The sequence below is a fragment of the Saccopteryx bilineata genome, chromosome 1 (assembly GCF_036850765.1).
Source record: "Saccopteryx bilineata isolate mSacBil1 chromosome 1, mSacBil1_pri_phased_curated, whole genome shotgun sequence".
NCBI lineage: Eukaryota > Metazoa > Chordata > Mammalia > Chiroptera > Emballonuridae > Saccopteryx > Saccopteryx bilineata.
This window is the reverse complement of record NC_089490.1, coordinates 241,558,030-241,577,257: the sequence shown is the minus strand read 5'-3', so window position 1 is coordinate 241,577,257 and position 19,228 is coordinate 241,558,030. Positions and strand designations below refer to the sequence as shown.

Sequence of the window (19,228 nt, the reverse complement as noted above, 5' to 3'; positions counted from 1 at the left end):
CTGCTGCTTTGTGGAGAGAATTTATGAATTGAGGCCCACAAAGCCAAAAATATTTACTATCTGGCTTTTTACAGAAAAAGTTCGCCAACCCCTCCTCTAAATCAAAATGGGACAGGCTATGAGAGAGAGCCATGTAAGATCTGTCCCTGAAACATATACTGTTATTAAGCTCCCTATTACCTGCAAAACTGTCATGCTCTGACTTAAGACGTGCACTCTCCCAGGGCAAAACCAATCCTGGCCACCACCTCCTCCACCAGTGTGGGTTCTGGCTCTCTTTCCCTGTATAGCAATCCTCTCCTGCTGGGTCTCCCCAGAGCATTATGCGGAGGGTTTTGCCTCTGCTTGGAACTGGCCCAGGCTCACAGCTTCCTGTGGGTCTGCAGGAGACCTTGGAGGGCAGAGGGCTCTCCTTACAGTTTGCCTTCAGGGTGTGTCCACAGGGAGGTTCCCGGGCAAATAGGTAGAGCCCAAGTACTGCTCAGCCCAGGTACTCCTGAGGGTTCCTTCTTGACAGGCACTTGCATCTCTCTCCTTTCCACCCATCGCCACTGACCTGCGCCCGCTGGCCAGGAGCAGCCATGTATTACCTCTACCAGGCCTCAGGGCCCCAGAGGCACCCAGTTCCTGGGGATGCCCGCAGCACCCACTCCTCAAACCAGAGCTTTGAGCAGCTAAGGCAAGAGTGCCTGCGGAAGGGCATCCTGTTTGAGGATCCTGACTTCCTGGCCAACAGCTCCTCTCTCTTCTACAGCGAGAGGCCACAGATCCCCTTCGTGTGGAAACGGCCAGGGGTAAGTGCAGCCATGAGGAGGGGGTGGCTGTGGGTGGGGGGGTGCCATGGCTCAGGAGAGCACAGAAAGGAGAGGAGGGGCTACAGGGTGATCTGTACACACCTGCTGAGTCTATTGTGGAGAAGCTGTGCAGTGTGAGGGCAGGAATGACGCACAGGGGGCACACACCAGCAAGTGGGGAATGCTGGGGGATGGTACCCAGGGCATCTGGCTGCAACCCAACCCCAGCTCTCCGACTCCCACAAAATCTGCCAGAGTCAGAAAGGGTCCTGTCCAGAGGTGGTGAGTGAGCGGGGCTCAAAGCTTTCTCCAGGACAAATCTCAGGAGACATGTCCTCCTGGAACCAAGGGCAAACCTGCAGAGAGGGTGGGAAGCCATTGGGATCCCCCCAAGTGGGGGTTACCACTAAGCTCACCTGTGAAGTGACCCAGGGCTTCTGGCCATGCTGTACTGATGCTCAGGGTGATGCACACTCACTCAGCAGGTGCCTGCCCTGGTGTGATGATGAAGGGAATACCAGGAAGCAAGGCTCCCTCCTCAAAGCCTGAGTCTCCCTTCCCGGAAGGGAGCCACCATCCACACTGCCCCACCCAACAGTCTGGAGGTCCCAAAGGGGTGCCAGCTGGTACTTGGGACAAAGAATCAATATTTGCCATGCTGAATTAGTCTGGGCTTGACCTCTGACCGGGTACCACTGGCTCTCATTCCCTTGGGGTGGGTACTGGCCTGGGAGCGGCTCCTGTGGGGGCAGGTCACTATGGGCAAAGAGTGCTGGACCTAAAGGTAAGACTGAGTGCTGGTCCCACCCTGCTGCTAATGTGTCCTGTGACTAGCACATCACCTAACTATTGTCCCAAGCCTCAGTCTTCTCACCTGTCAAGTGGGTCAGTAATAATCAGTGTGTGCCGGGGTCCAGCCCCGGGGGGGGGGATCCAGGGGTCCCACAGGAGGAGACGGCGTCGGCGAAAATCGAGTGAGAGAGCCGAATTCTTTTCTTTCTCTTTATTCTCTAGTTAGCATTTACTGCCAGGCATCTCTGCCAAACGCTAGTACAGCTCCTTTTTTATACACACACACCAAGTTACAATTACATGGTATTAATCATTGCTTTTGTTTCACTATGTTTACATGTTTCCAGATAACAATTTATATCTATAAACTACAAATCAGGTGGCAAATCATTCAAAGTACAATTTAAAAATAACTTGAATAGCGATAACATCGGTAAAAGCTTTTAAAGGATTAGTACTAACTAATAACTCAACTTTACTGTTGTTGTGAGTCAAGGGGCAGAGAGAGATTAACAGACAAAATCATTAAGGACTAGCAAAGGACCACCGCTTGATTAGGCAAATGGCCTTGAGTTCATGCAGTGTCCTAATTTTTCTAACAAGACTTCAAAAGGCTTGCTTATTAAGAAATTGTCATAACATCAAGAGTAACTTTTGCTTAAAGATATATAGAGTGCACCTGCAAGATAGCTTAGTAGCAACATAATATCAGAAGGCATTAATTGCTACTGCTTCTATGGATTCTTCCATATTCCTCTTTATTATCTGAACGAAAAACCTTGGGAAAGTATATAAATCTCATGAGAATGTCTCACTGAGAAAGCCCAGCAACTGCCTTCAGTCATAAAACAATTCTCTTAGCAAAACATTCTTTTCTTGCTGACTGCATTCCCATCCCAAACCATGCAACGGGCCATTCCATTACACTTTATCTAAGATTCTAATGTCTAGTTAAACTTTATTTATTTACTGTATTCACACACTAGTAAATTGTAACTATATTCTTCTTAGAGTGTTCCACTATTTGCAGATCAAATAAGCAAAAAGAAAGGAAAGTTTCTCTACTCTATCACATGAAAAGGCTAGGGAGGAAAAATGATGAATTAAGTGAAGGCCAAAAGGTGCTCTGTGCACAGCCACTGCCTTCTACCCATTCACAAGTCACAATCTATTCTTTCTAACATGATTAAGAAGAAATTCTCCTACAAACTTAACCCTTTACGAGGGATATCATAGCCAGCCTCTTATGTTTATGAGCCCAGTTCAAGGGGTTTACAGGCTTTTCTGTGGAACTTACACCTTCTGTCTCATTTCCAAAGAAATTACTATGAATCTACAGGGAAAGCACGGTACTATTATTCCTGTGCCATAAATAATAGCACACACCCAGAAAGGGGGGGAATATAAGGCCAGATTAATTCAAAAGATTAAAGGGGGGAGTATCGTTGTGCCTTTCCTTGCGGTGACTTTGTCAACCCACAGCTGTTGGTCTTTACTGCGGTGACTCTATCTTCTTTTGCTGTGACTTTGTCAACCAGCAGTTGTGGATCTTCTTCTGCTGTGACCTAATTAGCCAGCATTAGTGGATCGGCTCCCGACAAGTGTGGGTCCAAAGTCCAGCACACAGACATTTTTCAATACATGATGGCTGTTATCATTATTGCCCTTACTGGCACCACCATCATCATCTTCATCATCAGCTCTGAGTCTCATCATACATAAGAGCAGTCAGGGTTCATCATGTCAACCTCCTTCCTCTCTCCCTGCATTCAATTAATGTCAGTGTTTTACCCAAAACAGCCTGGGCTCTCAGGGCCCGGCCCAAAGTGCACCACACTGTTATCGATGCAGTGTAAGCTCTTTACTGCTGTTTCCAGCTGCAGGCCATGTATGTGTGTGTGCATGTGCACATGTACAGGCATCTGCGCACACATGTGCATGTGTGCACATGCGTGTGCTCACCTACATGCCATCCTGCTCTGGTGCACGTGTACACTGTTTCTGGTTCTCTAGTGTTTCCTAAGTCTGACAAGGTGATCCCGGGAGGGCTGAGCCTTCCTCTTGCGAGCAGCTTTCTCCCCTTCTGAGCTGGTCGTTCTGCCCCCAGCCCTATACATCTCCTGACTGCCCCAGAGCCACTCAGTGCCCTCAGGGGGCTCAGTGCTGCCTGGGAATGAGGCAGGGCTCCCCATGACCCGCTTCCCTTGCACCCCATGCCCCTTTCTCATGGTCACTGCTCCCACAGCATCCTCATCCCCTCAGGCCAGCCAGCCAGCATGCCCTATTGGCAGGGAGACTTGGACTCCTGCTCAGTGGCCTCCCCTCAGAGCCGTCTTGATCTGCAAGCACCTGGTGTCTCTGTGTCAGCACCAATGCTGTGTCACTGTAGGTGTGGGCGCACCTGTGTGCTGCCTGAGAGCCATGTTCGGGGAGCAGGAGCTCCTTTGTCCTAGCCCCACTGTGCCTCAACCGTGATAACAGCCACAAGTTACTATGGCAACAGCCAATAGTTACTATGGCCCAAGCAACATTTCCTGTTGACCAGAATTACCTCACTTAATTTCAAACAACCCTGAGAGCAGGGCATTATTGTAACCCTGGTCGACTGAAGAAGAGACCAGAGCCTGGAGGCTAACAGCACACAGGACGAGGACATGGCAGGTCTGGTCCCAAGGCCACTGCACTCACTAGCACACTGCTTCCTGATGGAGGGGGGGCACTTTGTTGCCCTGAAAGCACAGTGTGGTGGTTGTCAGAGCAGGACACAGGTGTGAGCCCACCTTGGGCAGCCCTTTCTGCCCTCTGCCTCTCTTCCTTCTGGCAGAAAACACCACTTCCATGGACAGCAACCCTTCTTACAACTAGATGACTTCCTCTCTGACCCCAGACACAATTAGCCTGTGGGACAGTGAGTGATTGTTTATACAGGGGAGCTCTTAGGATCAACACCTGTGGAAAGGATGGGGCAGAATTGGGCAGAAGAAGCTGTGGGTTGTGGTGTGGCCCCATGAAGGCATCAGCCAAGGCCATGGGGCTAGGGACTGGGACAGTTCCTCAGAGTGCTCCGCAGGGGATGACAGGCCCACCTGTGTCTGTAAACCAACACCAGCCTCTCCCCATCTGGGAGGGGAAGGAGGAGGGTGCCCCACCCTTGTACTCCACACCACTAACCCCTGGCTTTGACTGTAACCCTGTAGCCTACTATCCACCTTTCCTTTGTCAAAGCTCGACTTTCTCGGAGATCATCGCTCTTCCCAGACACAGCTGTTTCCTATTCGGGATGTGAGGGTGGGGAGGCTGGGGCTTTGCACTGTATCTGATAGACTTCTGGGGAATCTGGGACTGAGGTTCTGCTTGCAGGATGAAGCTCCAGGTCCCTGATTTGGGAGCACAGGGGGCAGCAGGGAACTGGTCAGTTTCCAGTGTTCCCCCAAGGCCTCTGTGGCTGGACTGCTGCTGCACTTCTGCTCAGCATGTCTGTGGTGCATGTTGGGCAGCAGCTGCCAGCTGCCCAGTGAGATCATGTGGCAGGATGCCCTCCCAGCACCACCTTCTTGGCAAACACAGCTGTGCCTGCGGACGGGAGTGGCACACCCAGCAGAGCAGCTGAAACCAGAAAAGTCAAGGGGACATCGAGGAGGAGGGTGCTGTGCAGCCAGCTTTGCACCCCAGAGAGCCCAGGGCAGGGAGCACCGAGTTGAATATCCTGGGGGCTTGGTGTGGGGGTGGGGTGACCCACTAACTTATAGAGAAAGAGCTCACCCCCAGTGGGTGTGGTCTGCACCAGGCCTTGTGAGAGGGGCTGTGAGTCTGAGCAAGTAGGAGCTGGTCAGGGATCGGGTATCCCAGCCTGATGGGGAGACAGCCACATGGGTGAAGTGCAGTTCACCAACAGCCTGGCTTCCTGGGCCTGCAGCCCAACTTCCTCGGCTCACAATTGCCTTGGCCTCGGTTTTTTTCCCAACTCCCTGCCTGCCTGAAACCATTTGCTTTCTTCCATGCAATTCCCTCCCCCACTTCTCAGCCTAAACTCAGGACACCTGGCCCCTGAAGGCACTACCCACACTCCTGGCAGCCAGCATACACCAGGGCACGTGGCCATGACCTCCCTGCACACTGGGCTCACCCCCCCCCATGCTGTTGAATGTTCTGAGACACCCTCTGTCCCCATACACCTCTACAGCTCTGGGACACCCGTGCAGCAGCACACAGTTATCGATAACAGGGCCTAACCTCTCCAACCACATTAGAAAAGTGGCTTTTCTCTTCCTAAATTGATTACTTAGAGAAAAGCCTGTGTGTTGTTGGGCTGAGCCCTTGATGAAGTACAACATGAACAGAACAGACCTTGAAAGCCACCATTTCTTTGTCCCTGGGCCCTCAATCTTGTAGGAATACCACTTGGTGCCTAGCTCCACCTCCCTCTCGGTCCCCGAGCTGCAGGCTGGGATCACTTCAAGTTGTCAAGACCCCTCTGATCTTCCTGTCACAGGGCTGTAGTTTCAGGGAACCCTTGTCCTCAAGCTTCCACACTGCATTTCACATGAACAAATGATCTCGGCCACACACATGTATGCAAAGTCCCCAGGCATGAATGTAAGACACCCTGAGCACACACACAATCTCACAAACATGCTCGTGGGCACATATATACTGCGTGCCTACACAAGTCACATATATTCAGCACACGGGTGTGTTACCCTCGCCACAGCACAGCTGCCCCTCAGCACATACATACATACATACAGAACATCCATGGCCAGCACACAGCTGCACTGTGTCATACCCAACACTGGACAGACAAGGGCATCAGTCACACATTTGGAACCTCACCTGTTTATATCTAATAGATATGTGTTCACTTGGAGAAAATTACTAGTTCTTTTTTGTGTGTATTTTTTTGTATTTTTCTCCACCGATCCACAGTTTGATGCGATTTGATAAAACTCTCCTGGACATAAACGACCACTTGCAAGATGGGAGCTGCGAGGCTGAGATAGCTGCTGGCACAGTTGGCCTGGCCACGCCTGCAAAGGTGCGGGAGGGAAAGCAGGGGGCCTCCACGCCCATAGACCATCCGTGCAGGAGGCTCAGGGTCTGGCACAGGCTGCTGGACAGAGATCTGCCAGCCTCACTATCCATTTTCCATCCACTTTAAAAATGAGTAGCCATAGCAATGCGCAATGCGAGCATGGTTTGGTCAAACCTTAGAGTGGGGCTGTGCTGTGCAGGGCGGGCTATGGGTGCTCCTGGGTGCCCTTTGGTCAGAGACTTAAATACAGATTCTGGGTGGAGCCCCAAATGTCTGAACTAGAGGAAGGTGGTCTGTGTGTCATGTGACAGATGAGTTAGGTGGCCTGCCCAGAGCCGGATGGGGTGCTATTGAGACCACTCACACATTCCTGCTTTGCACTTTTCCACTGGCCAGGTCCCAAGCCCCCTGCAGCACCCCTGGGAGCTGAGGTCAGGAAGAGAGAGCACCCCTGTGCCTCATTGCATAGGCGGTAAAGGTCCACACAGGCAAGCCAGGAGGCCTGCATGAAGGAGCCGCCTCCCTGACTTTCCGATCCCAGGACTTGCCGCTGCCCTTCCCACCATATTGGAGAGTAGGATGACCTAATGATAGGACTCTGAGACTCCTGGCACTGAGGACTGGAATATGAAGGGTTTCATGACAGGATGTCAGTTGGACTCTGCCAGGCCTGGCTCTCTGGTAAACTGAGAGCACAGTATTCTCCATAAAAGCCCCTGGTTGAGTTTACTGGAATATTAAAATCCATCAACCCTACACAGCACTCTCCGTGTGTCCACCCTCCACACGCTGCACACTCTGGAGGCTGCAAAGACATCACCATCATTTCCCACTTAAGCTCTTGGTCCTGGTCAGGCTTCCTTCCTTCAAAGGGCTCACCATCCCCCGCTAATTCTCTGGGGCCAGACCAGAGGGAAAGCAGGTCCGGTTGAGCTGGAGGAAGACAGTTCAGGGCAGTGGTCTCCCCAGGTGTTGCCCACATACTGGGGGTGGGGGAAATTCCTGTCCCCAGGCCTGTTTTCTGGAAATGGGTGGGGAAGTCCCCTCCTCACCCTGCATTGAGATCCCGTTAGAATGATGGGGCGTCCGCCATGGCCAGACTTCCTCTCCGGCTCCCGACTCCCGACTCCCGTTTCCTCACCCTAGACCTTCACACAACTCCCTGCGCACTGTTGCTGCCCGGGAGTCCTCCCTGACCACTGGCTCAAACAGCCTCACCCCATACCGTCTTTCTCTGTCCTGGTACTGACCATTCGGGGCCTTAAGTGTCTGTTCATTTGCGTATGGCCTGTCCCCGGGTCACTCGGCAGGAACTTTCCCTCTTGTTCATTGCTATACTTTATGCCAGGAATGAAGTCTGTTGCCTTCAAACAATAGAAAGAGTATATTAATTTTGTACAAATGTTTTAAATGCTTTTTGTTAATATTTCATACTTATTCCTCCATAGTATCTATATATTCATATATACTAATGATTTTATTACACATAATATATATAATAGGATTACATGTAATATATAATAAAATATATATAATGCACTTTAGTAAAATTATATGAGAGATAGATGCACATATCTGTCACTATAGTATAGATATATTTAAAATTTGCCCCTAATGCATATTTTGAAAAGCAAGGAAGCTGGGTACCTGAGTGGGAACTTGTGTTTAATCCTGGGCACCGGGCAGTGGAGTGAGTATGCCCCCACTTTGAGATGAGGAGTTGGAAGAGCTGGGACTTGAACCCAGGACCCCTTACACCCTGCCCAGGGCCTGGGTGGCCTTGGGTATCCTCAGGGCCTGGCTGACATCCTGCTTTGGCCAGAGTACTGAGCTGAGGGGCTGTTCAGAAGGCAGGACCTGTCCCAGGGGATGTGATCCAGCAGTGAAGGCCTGTCTGTGGAGCACAGACCACAGCCGCCACTCCCCTTCTAATGTCCCCCCTACAGGAAATAAAAATAAAATATAGGAAAACAGCCTGTGCTCCAGGATAGGAGAGAGACTCTGAGACTGGCCCATCATGCTGGCACACTGCGTGGCAGGCCTCACTTTAATAACACTCTCACTCTTCCAGGAAATAGTGGAAAATCCAGAATTCATTCTTGGAGGGGCCACCAGGACCGATATCTGCCAGGGGGAACTTGGTAAGTGTGAGCTGAAGGAGCATGTGGTGACAGGTTGGACAGACTGCCCCGCGAGGGCCGGCAGGAGGGGGTCTCGGAGCTGTCACCCCAGCAAGAGCAGCAATGGGTCCCTGGGGTGGCAGGACCACCATGGCCACCACTCTCTGCTCCTCCTTCCCCTCCTCCTTGCCAGCCCCTCTGCTTCCTTGATTGGAGCACAGTGACTCTCGTTCCCTGGGGGCGGATTTGTCTGCAGTCCGGGGAATGTGACTGCGTGCGGGAGTCTGGAACAACATGCACAAAATACTGTTTGAGAGTTGACTTCATTTTTGCATTTTTCTCTAGTTGTGTGTTAACTGAAGATAGGACTCAGAAAATTTAGTCAACAGAACTTGAAAACCTACTATAATTGAAAGCAAATGACCACAGAGCTATCATTACCCATAACTAATTGAGTCTGGGTTAAGGGCAGGCATCAGTCCCAGAAATGTGCCCCTAGCCACCACAGGGGCTATTTCTGAGCCCCGGGTGCTGCAGACCTGCTTAGGCTGCAGGTATGAAACACCTGCCTGTCTGGCCATGCTGAAACTAAAGTCTGCAGCCTTGTCCTCTGAGAAGAAGTCACTGGAACATCACAGAGCTGATGCTTACAGAGCTTATGTCTGAAACCCACGTCTACATATCCCACAGCACTGCCGAGACAGGGACAGCTATTTATGATAACCTGGCCTGAGAGTGGGGAAGGGAGGCAGAGGGGAGGACAGAGACATTTGCTGGTACTCTGTCCATCTCCTAATGCAGAAAAGATGTGGCCACATCCAGAACACCCCAGATCTTCTGGCACAGAGTTTTCCCACTGGCTGTGAATGAGCAATGAAAAGCATGACTTATGACTTCCGTTTTGCAGGCGACTGCTGGCTGCTGGCCGCCATCGCCTCCCTTACACTTAACCAAAAAGCACTGGCGAGAGTCGTCCCCCAGGACCAGGGCTTTGGCCCTGGTTATGCCGGAATATTCCACTTCCAGGTAGGCGGGGGCTGGCCGTGGACTTGCCTCTGGGGTCCAGCATGATGCCTGGGATGTCTTTAGCTGCTGGGAAACCCCAGAGGAAAGCCACCCTACCTGTGTGACAGGTGGCGTCCCAAACTGCGCTGTCATGGATGACCCCCAAGTGCAAGGGGCGAGCTGTGCAGGCGTGCTAAGGAGGACCTCCCCGGAAAGCATGCAGCAAAATCGGGAGTGGTATTTTGGCAAATGTAGAGGTCCGTGTGCAAAGGGCTTTGATATTTGGAAATTCTTGTGCTTTAAGCACAAATGGTCTAAAATGGCGATAGCTCTTAGGAACTGGATTGTCTCATAGACTGAGTCTCCTTATTAAAGAAATGCAAATTTGGAGACATAAGAGAATTTGAAAAATAAAAACAGAGAAGCATAGGACATAACTGGCTGGGACCCCGAGGACAGAGCATTGCCGGGCAGGACTGCCCTGCTTGTCTCCAACTTTCTCTCCTCCCTCCCTTTCAGCCACCCTGTCCTCCACCCTGGCTGCACACAGGGTCTGACCAGAGAGCGACACTGCCTTTCCATTTACTTCAGGGTGACTGCAGGCAGTTTCCTAGTGAGGGCCAGCTTATATACTCTCTGGAAGAAGAAGAGACTACCTTGTGGGGATCTCACTGAATGACAAGGGACCCTACAAAGGAGGTGGCATGCAGGCACACAGCAAACACTCTCTCCTGTCCTGGCCCAGCCACCTTCTCCTCTCAGGCCACCAGGCTCATGTGGGCCAGACTCTCCCAGCAGTGAGAGCTACCCTGTTGGGGGCCTGTCAGTCACATGCTGAAGTCTTGTGACATCCTCCATCAATTTCCCTCCCCGCTCCTCACTGTCTTCAGTCACGTTCCAGGTGTGTGGGCTCGGGAGGCCAGCAGAGCCTCCAGAATGGTAGTGCCGTCTCTCTGCTGTCCCACAAGGCTCTCTGAGCCAGCTGACCCCTCGAAGACCGGCCCTGAGCTCCCCCAACCCTGCTACTGCTTCAGGAAGTTCTCTGAGGCCCAGAACTTAAACACCTGCCCAACAGTGCCTCTGCTGAATTTGAATTCTCAAATGTCCTCAAGAGGGCCTGAGATGACATGTGTTGGGAGAGTGAAGCCCCCAAGTGGGAGCCAAGCTGGGGCAGGTGACAGCGTGCCCACACTGAGTTCCCTCTGAAATACCACTTAGGAACCCTCACAGAGAGCGTGGGTCAACAGTCCTTAAACACACCCAACCTGGGCCAGGGCCTGGTCTGGGCAGGTCCACCTGGACTAATTCAGGAACACAGAGACACTCAGGCAACCCAGCAAAGCTGCAGATAAACGTGCCTCCTCCCACTTCCTCTTCTTACCTAAGACGCTCTAAGGCCAACCAAATGGGAAGGCACAGACACACTCATGCAAATACACACACATGCTCTCACACATGCAGATGCATACATGCACAGACATGTAAGTGTATAAGAACACATGCACGCACCTATGTGTGCACACACACTCCCCTCATGTCTGCACCTGGCATAAGTGTCTACCTGTCTCACTACAGGCTCTGTGTGTGTGTGTGTGTGAATGGCCAAAACACCAGTTTGGAGGCTCCAGTTCTGGGCAAGGAGGGAACACTGGCAGAGGGACAGCTAAGACAGCCTGAATGGGGTTGGGAGGGAGCAGAGAGCCTGTTGCACAGAAACCCATCCCTACCCCCACCCCCAGCACCAGGTTCTCAGGAGAGAGAAAGGCCCATCAGGGTGCTGTGCAGTGTCCACGTGTGGCACTGTCCTGTTCCCCTCGCTGTGAAGGTCCACACTAAGTGTTTGAGCGAATGTCAGGGATAGGTTCAGATGCTCCGCACAGAGTCCACGTGACCCAATCAGGGAACAGGGAACCACATATGATGTCCCTCAGGACCATAGGGGCAGTTTGGTCTGACGGTGGGCCCGGGGGCTGGGGGGGGGGGAGCAAAGTGATGGGTATTTGCAAATGGGACTGAACCTGCCCTGTGACTCACCCCCTAATTTCCGTCTCCACGGGGTTGCAGTTCTGGCAGCATAGTGAGTGGCTGGACGTGGTGATCGATGACCGTCTGCCCACCTTCAGGGATCGCTTGATCTTCCTCCACTCCGCCGACAACAACGAGTTCTGGAGCGCCTTGCTGGAAAAAGCCTACGCCAAGTGAGTGCCGCCCGCGCAGAGCTCCCTGCGCACGAGTTGGCTCCATTCCCGGGGCTTTTTGTGCAATTTCTGTGGAGCAGGAGAGCGAGCTCAGGGTTTACAGGTGTGCGCGGCAGGTGGTGCTTTTTCTTTTGTTTTGTTTTATCAGAACCATAGGAGGATGGGGGATCCCGGGATGAAATGCAGACCACAACAAAACCTAGCTCTATTACAAATAAATCTACGAGACAGATTCACGGAAGGGTTGGAGAGAAAGGTGCCGATCTGGTAACTTTGGAAATGAGTGGAGTGCATGAGACCAAAATGATGGAGAAAGGCCCTGTTCCATGTGAGAAGAGAGAGACACACACTCATTTACACCTCACAGCAGCCCTATGAGGGAGAGTACGACCTTCACCTTGTTTTGTAAATTAGGAAGCTTTTGACCCGAGATCATTCAGCTTGGAAATGGTGGAATTAGAACTTGAACCTGCAGCCAGCAGTAAACCAGAATTCATGCTCTTGACCACGGCACCACACTGTCTCTTCACCGGGCACTCGGGCTGGCTTGTTTCCTTATAGCTTCAAGTGAACTCTGTCCCTACTTCCCATCTTCCTCCTCCGGCCAGCCCTGGGAGACCGTCAAGGAAGGCGCGGGAGGTGGGGGGGGGGGGGGGGGGGGGGGGGGGGGCTGGCTGAGGTCTCCCCCTGGTGGTCGGCCTTGTTCCCTGCAGCAGTCTCTACTCTCTCGTGCCTTTACAGGCTGAATGGGAGCTATGAGGCTCTGAAGGGAGGCAGTGCCATCGAGGCCATGGAAGACTTCACCGGAGGTGTAGCAGAGACCTTCACTACTAAAGAAGCTCCAGTAAACTTCTATGAGATTCTAGAGAAGGCCTTGAAGAGGGGCTCTCTGGTGGGCTGCTCCATTGATGTAAGTTGCTCACGATCTAGGCACTGTGGTAGGGCCAGAGATCTCAGCCAGGTGCCCTGGCCACATTCAAGGAGGAACATGAGTTTCAGCAGGGGCAGGGTATTTATTTTAATTAAAACGAAAGCTTTTATTTAATGTTTTTCAAATTACAAAGGTAAGACTTACTGGCTGTATCAGATGGGAAAATCCGGCGATACTTAAAGGCACATTTCTGTCTCCCTCCCCCATCGCCACCCCGTGATGCCTGGTGCGTGCTTGTCACACCTCTCCCTTGCTGGTACAAATGGGCACGTGCAATATATACACAAACGGAGATGGGGGGTTGGCTTGATTTCACTAAATCGTATCTTACTATGTACTTTCCCCAAACTTGTTTATTTTGCTTCATAGATCATAAAAAAACATGCCTATAGATAGAAATCTAACAATATTTTTTTTTCATCTTTCTGAAGCTGGAAACAGGGAGAGACAGTCAGACAGACTCCCGCATGCGCCCGACCGGGATCCACCCAGCACGCCCACCAGGGGCGACGCTCTGCCCACCAGGGGGCGATGCTCTGCCCCTCCTGGGCGTCGCCATGTCGCGACAGAGCCATCCCCAGCGCCCGGGCCATCTTTGCTCCAATGGAGCCTTGGCTGCGGGAGGGGAAGAGAGAGACAGAGAGGAAGGAGAGGCGGAGGGGTGGAGAAGCAAATGGGCGCTTCTCCTGTGTGCCCTGGCCGGGAATCGAACCCGGGTCCTCCGCATGCTAGGCCAACGCTCTACCGCTGAGCCAACCGGCCAGGGCGAAATCTAACAATATTTTAAAGAATTTCTTTGTATGTTAAAAAGCATACACATATAATTTTACCTCGTGTGTGTTTGAAACTGACTCAAGTTTTCTGTGCCCTCTTGGGAGTTTATTCTTTGTTAGTAAACCTGCTTCCTCTGAGCCCTCCAGAGGAAGCCTGTAACACTGTAACGCTGTCATATGCTTCTTATCACCTCTTTGGTGTGATTGTGCTTCTGTCTTGTGATGGGGACGGTCAAGTTGTTCTGTTTGGAGCCAAAAAATAGTGAACTAATCACTAGAGTCCAATCTGGAAATGAAAGTCTACTCACTCAGAAGAGACTTGGAGTCAATGAATGTCACTTCTAACCACCTTAGGGGTGCCTGATGTATCCATTTCACATGCCCTCAGCTCATAGCCCTCACCTTGGCAAGCAGCAGGGGTTGATCCAGGCACGGAGCTTGGTCTGGCAGGTAGCACAGTCTTGACCTACACAATGGCTCCAATGCTGCTCTTTCGTGTTTCAGACCAGAACTGCTGCAGAATCAGAAGCCCGGACGCCTTTTGGTCTTATTAAGGGTCACGCCTACAGTGTGACAGGAATAGACCAGGTAGGTGACCTGAACCCCTCTTGACGGGGTACCAGGACAGACTCAACAATGCTAGCCCCCTGTGGTTACTTAGTGCATTCCAGTTTAAACCCACTTTCAGACATTTCGGAGAATGTCTCATCAAAAGAGGCAGGCTATTCAACACAGCAAAACAAGAAAGAGAGAAATATGTGATCTCACCACAGTACCAAACCTGTTTAGCAAGTGTGAGAACCTGGTCTTTGATTTTTCTTTTCTTCCCTCATTCCAGTCCTATAATAGTTGGGGTTCTCCAGAGGAACAGAACCAATATGAGGCAGAGATAGAGGGATAGAGAGAGAGAGAAATGGAGAAAGAGAGATTGAGATTCATAATGAGGAGTTGGCTGATGCTATTATGAAGGTTGAGAAGTCCTACATCTGCTTTCTGTAAGCTGAAAAACTGGTAGTGTAGTTTGAGTCTGAGTGCAGATGCCCGAGAACCAGGAGAAGCAGTGGTATGAGTCCTAGTCCATGAGCAGAACGAGGCCAAAGTCTCAGCTTACAGTCAGACAGAGAACAAATTCTCCCTTCTTCCACTTTTTTGTTCTATTCAGACCTTCAACAGATTAGATGGTGCCCACTGACATTGGTGACTGCCATCTGCTTTGTTTATTTTAAAAGTTTATTTTTTCCAAAAGATTTTATTGATTTTACAGAGAGAGGAAGGTAGGGGGACAAGAACTAGTTGCTTCACTGTAGCTGTTCATTGGTTTCTTGTGTGTGCCTTGGCCAGGTGAGCCCAGGGTTTCGAACCAATGTCCTCAGCATTATAGGTCAGCGCCACCACAGGCCAGGCTGCTTTACTCAGTCTATTGAATCAAATGCTAATCTCATCCAGGACAAAGTATAACAGAATATATGGATACTCCGTGACCCAGTCAATTGAACACAAAATCAACCATCATAAGGTCTCTTCTCTGCAGCTGTTGTCCAGGGGATGGGGGGTTGGTCCCTGGGATCCACCTAGTGAGGGCTCTGTTCTGGAGGGGAGCTCTTTGAGGGACACGTAGGAAAGAAAAGGGCAGGGGATGAATAATGAGGAAGACGAGAAGCCATGAATCCACCTTCTCAGGTTCAAGTCCAGTAAAGTCCAAAGGCCTGTCTTGACCACTTGATCTGTGACTCTCTTGGGTGAGTCTCAAACCCAGTTTCTGAAGGACACAAGCACTCCTGTTGCTGCCCATGCTTCAGGTAACGCTCTCCACATGAGCAGAAGTGAAGAGTGCAGAAGGAAGAACCTATCACTTCTCTTCACTGGGATCGAGGTGGGCAATGCGCCTGGAGCATTTAGGGTTGTAGCTACTTGCACTGGCTCCTTTCCTTCCTCCCAGGCCCCACCAGTCACTCACTGGGGTAAACGTGTATTTTTAATGTTAGACATATATATTATTCCCAGTAACCACAGAAAACTCCCACCTCACGTGATGCTCAGTTAAGTTGCGTTTACTCTTCTGCACCTACAAGGACTTTATCTTCCCTGCTCATTTTAATTAATGAGCCTCTGAAATGCTGCACTGGAAATATTATACTCATAAATTATTTTTTCACATCAAAAATGCAACAACGTGTGGCAAGTGCATGAAAACAAGTGTCCTGAGAGCTAAGACATGTGGTTAGTTGATGAATAGAAGTCTTTACTTTCACTCTCTTTCCTCCAAAGTCTTTGCAGAGTTCACTAGTCCTCTTTCCAGCTGTGGGATAGACCAAGGACGTCATGGCAGAAGCGTCTCTTTTCACTGGGTCAAGGGTTCTCTATGTGGACAGCAGAGATCCTCATAGCACAACTGATTAGAGAAGGATAATCAGAGTTAGAAGCCTGAGAAGTGGATTTTGCTTAATGTCGTACAAATTCCCAGCATGTGTCTGTGTTCTCATCATTCATCTGCGAGTAGGATGCTAAGGATGAAAGAAATTCCATACAGTTATGAGCAGCTTAACAAAGGACAGCCATCTGAGAAGTGCATGTTTAGGCAATTTCATGGTTGCGTGAACTTCATAGAGGAGTGCGCTCACACAAACCTGGGTGGTACAGGCTGGCACACACTCAGGCTATATGGTATACTGCCTTCGTGTATGCAGTTTGTTGGTGACTGAAATGTCGTTATGTGTACATGATGGTAACAGTTCTGTGAGAACTCTGTACCATTCGCTGTGCTGGGTCTAGAGCGAAAACTCATTCATTTGAAGACTCATGTGGACTAATCACTTGTTAAGTGGACTAATCACTTGTTAATCACAAGTCTTCTTTATTTCCTAGATTCAACATCACCATTCTGGGGTTATCACTAGAAAGTCACTGGTAATTAACAGGAATTGGAAAGTCCCAAGGGCTAGTGAAGAACTGATGAGTTTTGACATGTCTTTAGGGTGTTGCAGTCAGAAGGCTTTCCGTAAAGCCAGGCCTGACCAGGGCTCGTAGATGAACTCGTCACTCCATGTTTCCCAGGTAAACTTCAGCGGCCAGAAAGTGGAGCTCATTAGAGTCCGGAACCCTTGGGGCCAGGTGGAGTGGAACGGATCCTGGAGTGACAGGTCAGTCCCTGCCCCACATCTCTGGCTTACCCCCCTTTCTATTCATGGGCACACGGTCCAGGTGGCATGTGCAGGTGTGTGAAGGAGGAGCAGTTTGTCTGCAGCTCTCTCCTGGCTCTTACACGGGGCCCAGTCCTACTTCTGGGCACCTTACCTGGGCCCTCAGGCCCCCCTTGCAGTCAAATTTGATTCTTAAGGATGAGTCTAAAAGTTTCTCTTTAACTTTCATGTAATTATACTTATGTCAGTGAATGTTTGAGGTCCCGTGGAGCTTATTCACATCCCCAGGATATTGTAAAAAGCTTTATCTCCAGATATAAGATATATTTATATACCCAGCTCCAGTAAGCAGTGTCTATGTGTGTCTGTCTGTGCCTGTGTGCATTTGTATCTACATCTGTGTGTGCATCTGTGTGCATGTGCATATGCACTTTGGATGAAATGGGGTGGTAATGAGTATTTTTAACTTGAGAATTCCTAAAATATTGCCAAGCAGGTCACCAGAGTATTCTTTCCAATGGCCATTGGTCAGAGCCCAGTGGCCTAGCAGAGAGACAAAGGAAGTAGAATAGGAAATCACCCATTACAGAGCAGTTAACCAAGGGTCATATATTGGGCCCACAATTAAAAGAAAGGTCTGCGTTTCTGGTATGTGTCCCTTCCTTGCCCCTTAGGAAGTGGCCCAGGTGACTGGGATCAGGATGTGTCTCTGTGCTCAGGCAGGGCTCACCTGGAGCTGTCTCTCCCCCACTCTGTCCCTCCTCTTGCCCACTGACAGCCTGTAGGACCCCGGGGAGCCCTGCAGCATGTCTAAGACTGGAATAACACTGAGTCAGCGTTTGTCCTCAGCTCAGACAAGGCCACCAGGCCAGCAGGTCCATGTGTCAGTGGCTTTATTAACCAGGTTTTAGCCTGGGATCACCGCACACACCTCAGGGACTACTTGTCAATTCAGACCGGGCCATCATCAGAGGAAGGAAGATCAGCCTCCCTCTTCTGGTGGAAATACAGTGTGTCCGTAAAGTCATGGTGCACTTTTGACTGGTCACAGGAAAGCAACAAAAGACGATAGAAATGTGAAATCTGCACCAAATAAAAGAAAACTCTCCCAGTTTCATACCTATTCAGTGCAGTTCGATGTGGGCTCACGTACAGTTTTTTAGGGCTCCTTAGGTAGCTATCCCGTATAGCCTCTACAGACTCGTCACTGACTGATGGCCTACCAGAACGGGGTTTCTCCACCAAACTGCTGGTTTCCTTCAACTGCTTATCCCACCGAGTAATGTTATTCCTATGTTGTGGTGCTTCATTATAAACACACCGATATTCACGTTGCACTTTGGTCACGGATTTGAATTTAGTGAGCCACAGAACACACTGAACTTTCCTCTGTACTGTCCACATCTCGACTGGCATGGCCGTGGGCTGCTCTGCTGTATAAACGATGTTACGTCATCATCTGTGCATTCGTGCATGCTGCCACATCATCCTACAGAAACTGGGAGGGTTTTCCTTTATTTGGTGCATATTTTACATTTCTATCGTCTTTTGTTGCTTTCCTGTGACCGGTCAAAAGTGCACCATGACTTTATGGACACACTGTAGAAAGAACAGGAATACTGAAACTGAAATTATCAGTGCTGCTTCATATTATGAGTAAACTTGGAACCCCTTGCTTTAGAGGACACAGTCTACAAAGGGCAGGGGCCACTTTTCTTTCTCCCAGGAATCACGCAGAGCAAGAAATGGAAAAAGTGAATTTTTACAGGCACCCAGGTTGTCATCAAACCTGCCTCCTGCTCCCACTCAGCCTTGGGTGACAGAGAGCCGGTCCCCATCCTGATCCCCGATTCTGATCCTGCCTGTTACAAGCTCAGGGCTGAAGGCACAGCTTGGCCCGTCAGCCCATTGTCTGGGTCTGAGCACTTAGAAGATAATGGCTTTGAAAGAAAATTGTGGCTCTTATATAGCTTTACTCTTCCAACTTGGAATGCGGGACCTGGGGAGATGTTCCTTCTCAGGCCCCCTCCCACCTCTCAGGTCAAGATATATGGAGGTGGCCGAGGTGGCCGCACTGGCTAGTGCACTGCAGTGCTGGTGACTCAATTTGACCTATTTGGAGGTGGCTGTGGGGGTCGCAGGGATGCAGCGGTCTTGGAGGCTGCTCACCTGAGCCCTCTTGTCCATAGGATGGGCATGACTTCCTAGAGAGGTCAGGTAAAGAATGTATTAATATTTAGTACATAAAGTGTCAAGCATAGTGAACATAAGCTATTATTATCACTATTTAAATGTCAGTTTATTAGCCAAGAGGAGAGGTCAGACAATTGCTCCAGGTCACACATTTTAATCCATTTGTGGCTTCCAGTTGGGATCCTTCTGCTACCCTGTTCATCTCTGTGATGGTCCCATGATAATCTTCCATTGGGGAGGGCAATGGTGC

General features: G+C 50.3%; 1 protein-coding gene across 2 annotated transcripts in view; it reads left to right on the top strand.

Moving 5' to 3' along the window:
* Positions 1 to 508: 508 nt before the first annotated feature.
* CAPN9 (calpain 9) overlaps positions 509 to 19,228 on the top strand; it is a 43,333-nt gene continuing 24,613 nt past the window's right edge. The window contains exons 1-8 of one of the 2 annotated variants that reach the window (XM_066239740.1): positions 509 to 794; positions 8,690 to 8,759; positions 9,646 to 9,764; positions 11,808 to 11,941; positions 12,683 to 12,851; positions 14,150 to 14,233; positions 16,511 to 16,552; positions 16,700 to 16,785. In XM_066239740.1, coding sequence (XP_066095837.1) covers positions 582 to 794; positions 8,690 to 8,759; positions 9,646 to 9,764; positions 11,808 to 11,941; positions 12,683 to 12,851; positions 14,150 to 14,233; positions 16,511 to 16,552; positions 16,700 to 16,785 — 917 coding nt within the window. In that variant the 5' untranslated portion in view covers positions 509 to 581. The remainder of the gene's footprint in view (positions 795 to 8,689; positions 8,760 to 9,645; positions 9,765 to 11,807; positions 11,942 to 12,682; positions 12,852 to 14,149; positions 14,234 to 16,510; positions 16,553 to 16,699; positions 16,786 to 19,228) is intronic. The other variant, XM_066239747.1, reaches the window with a different exon arrangement.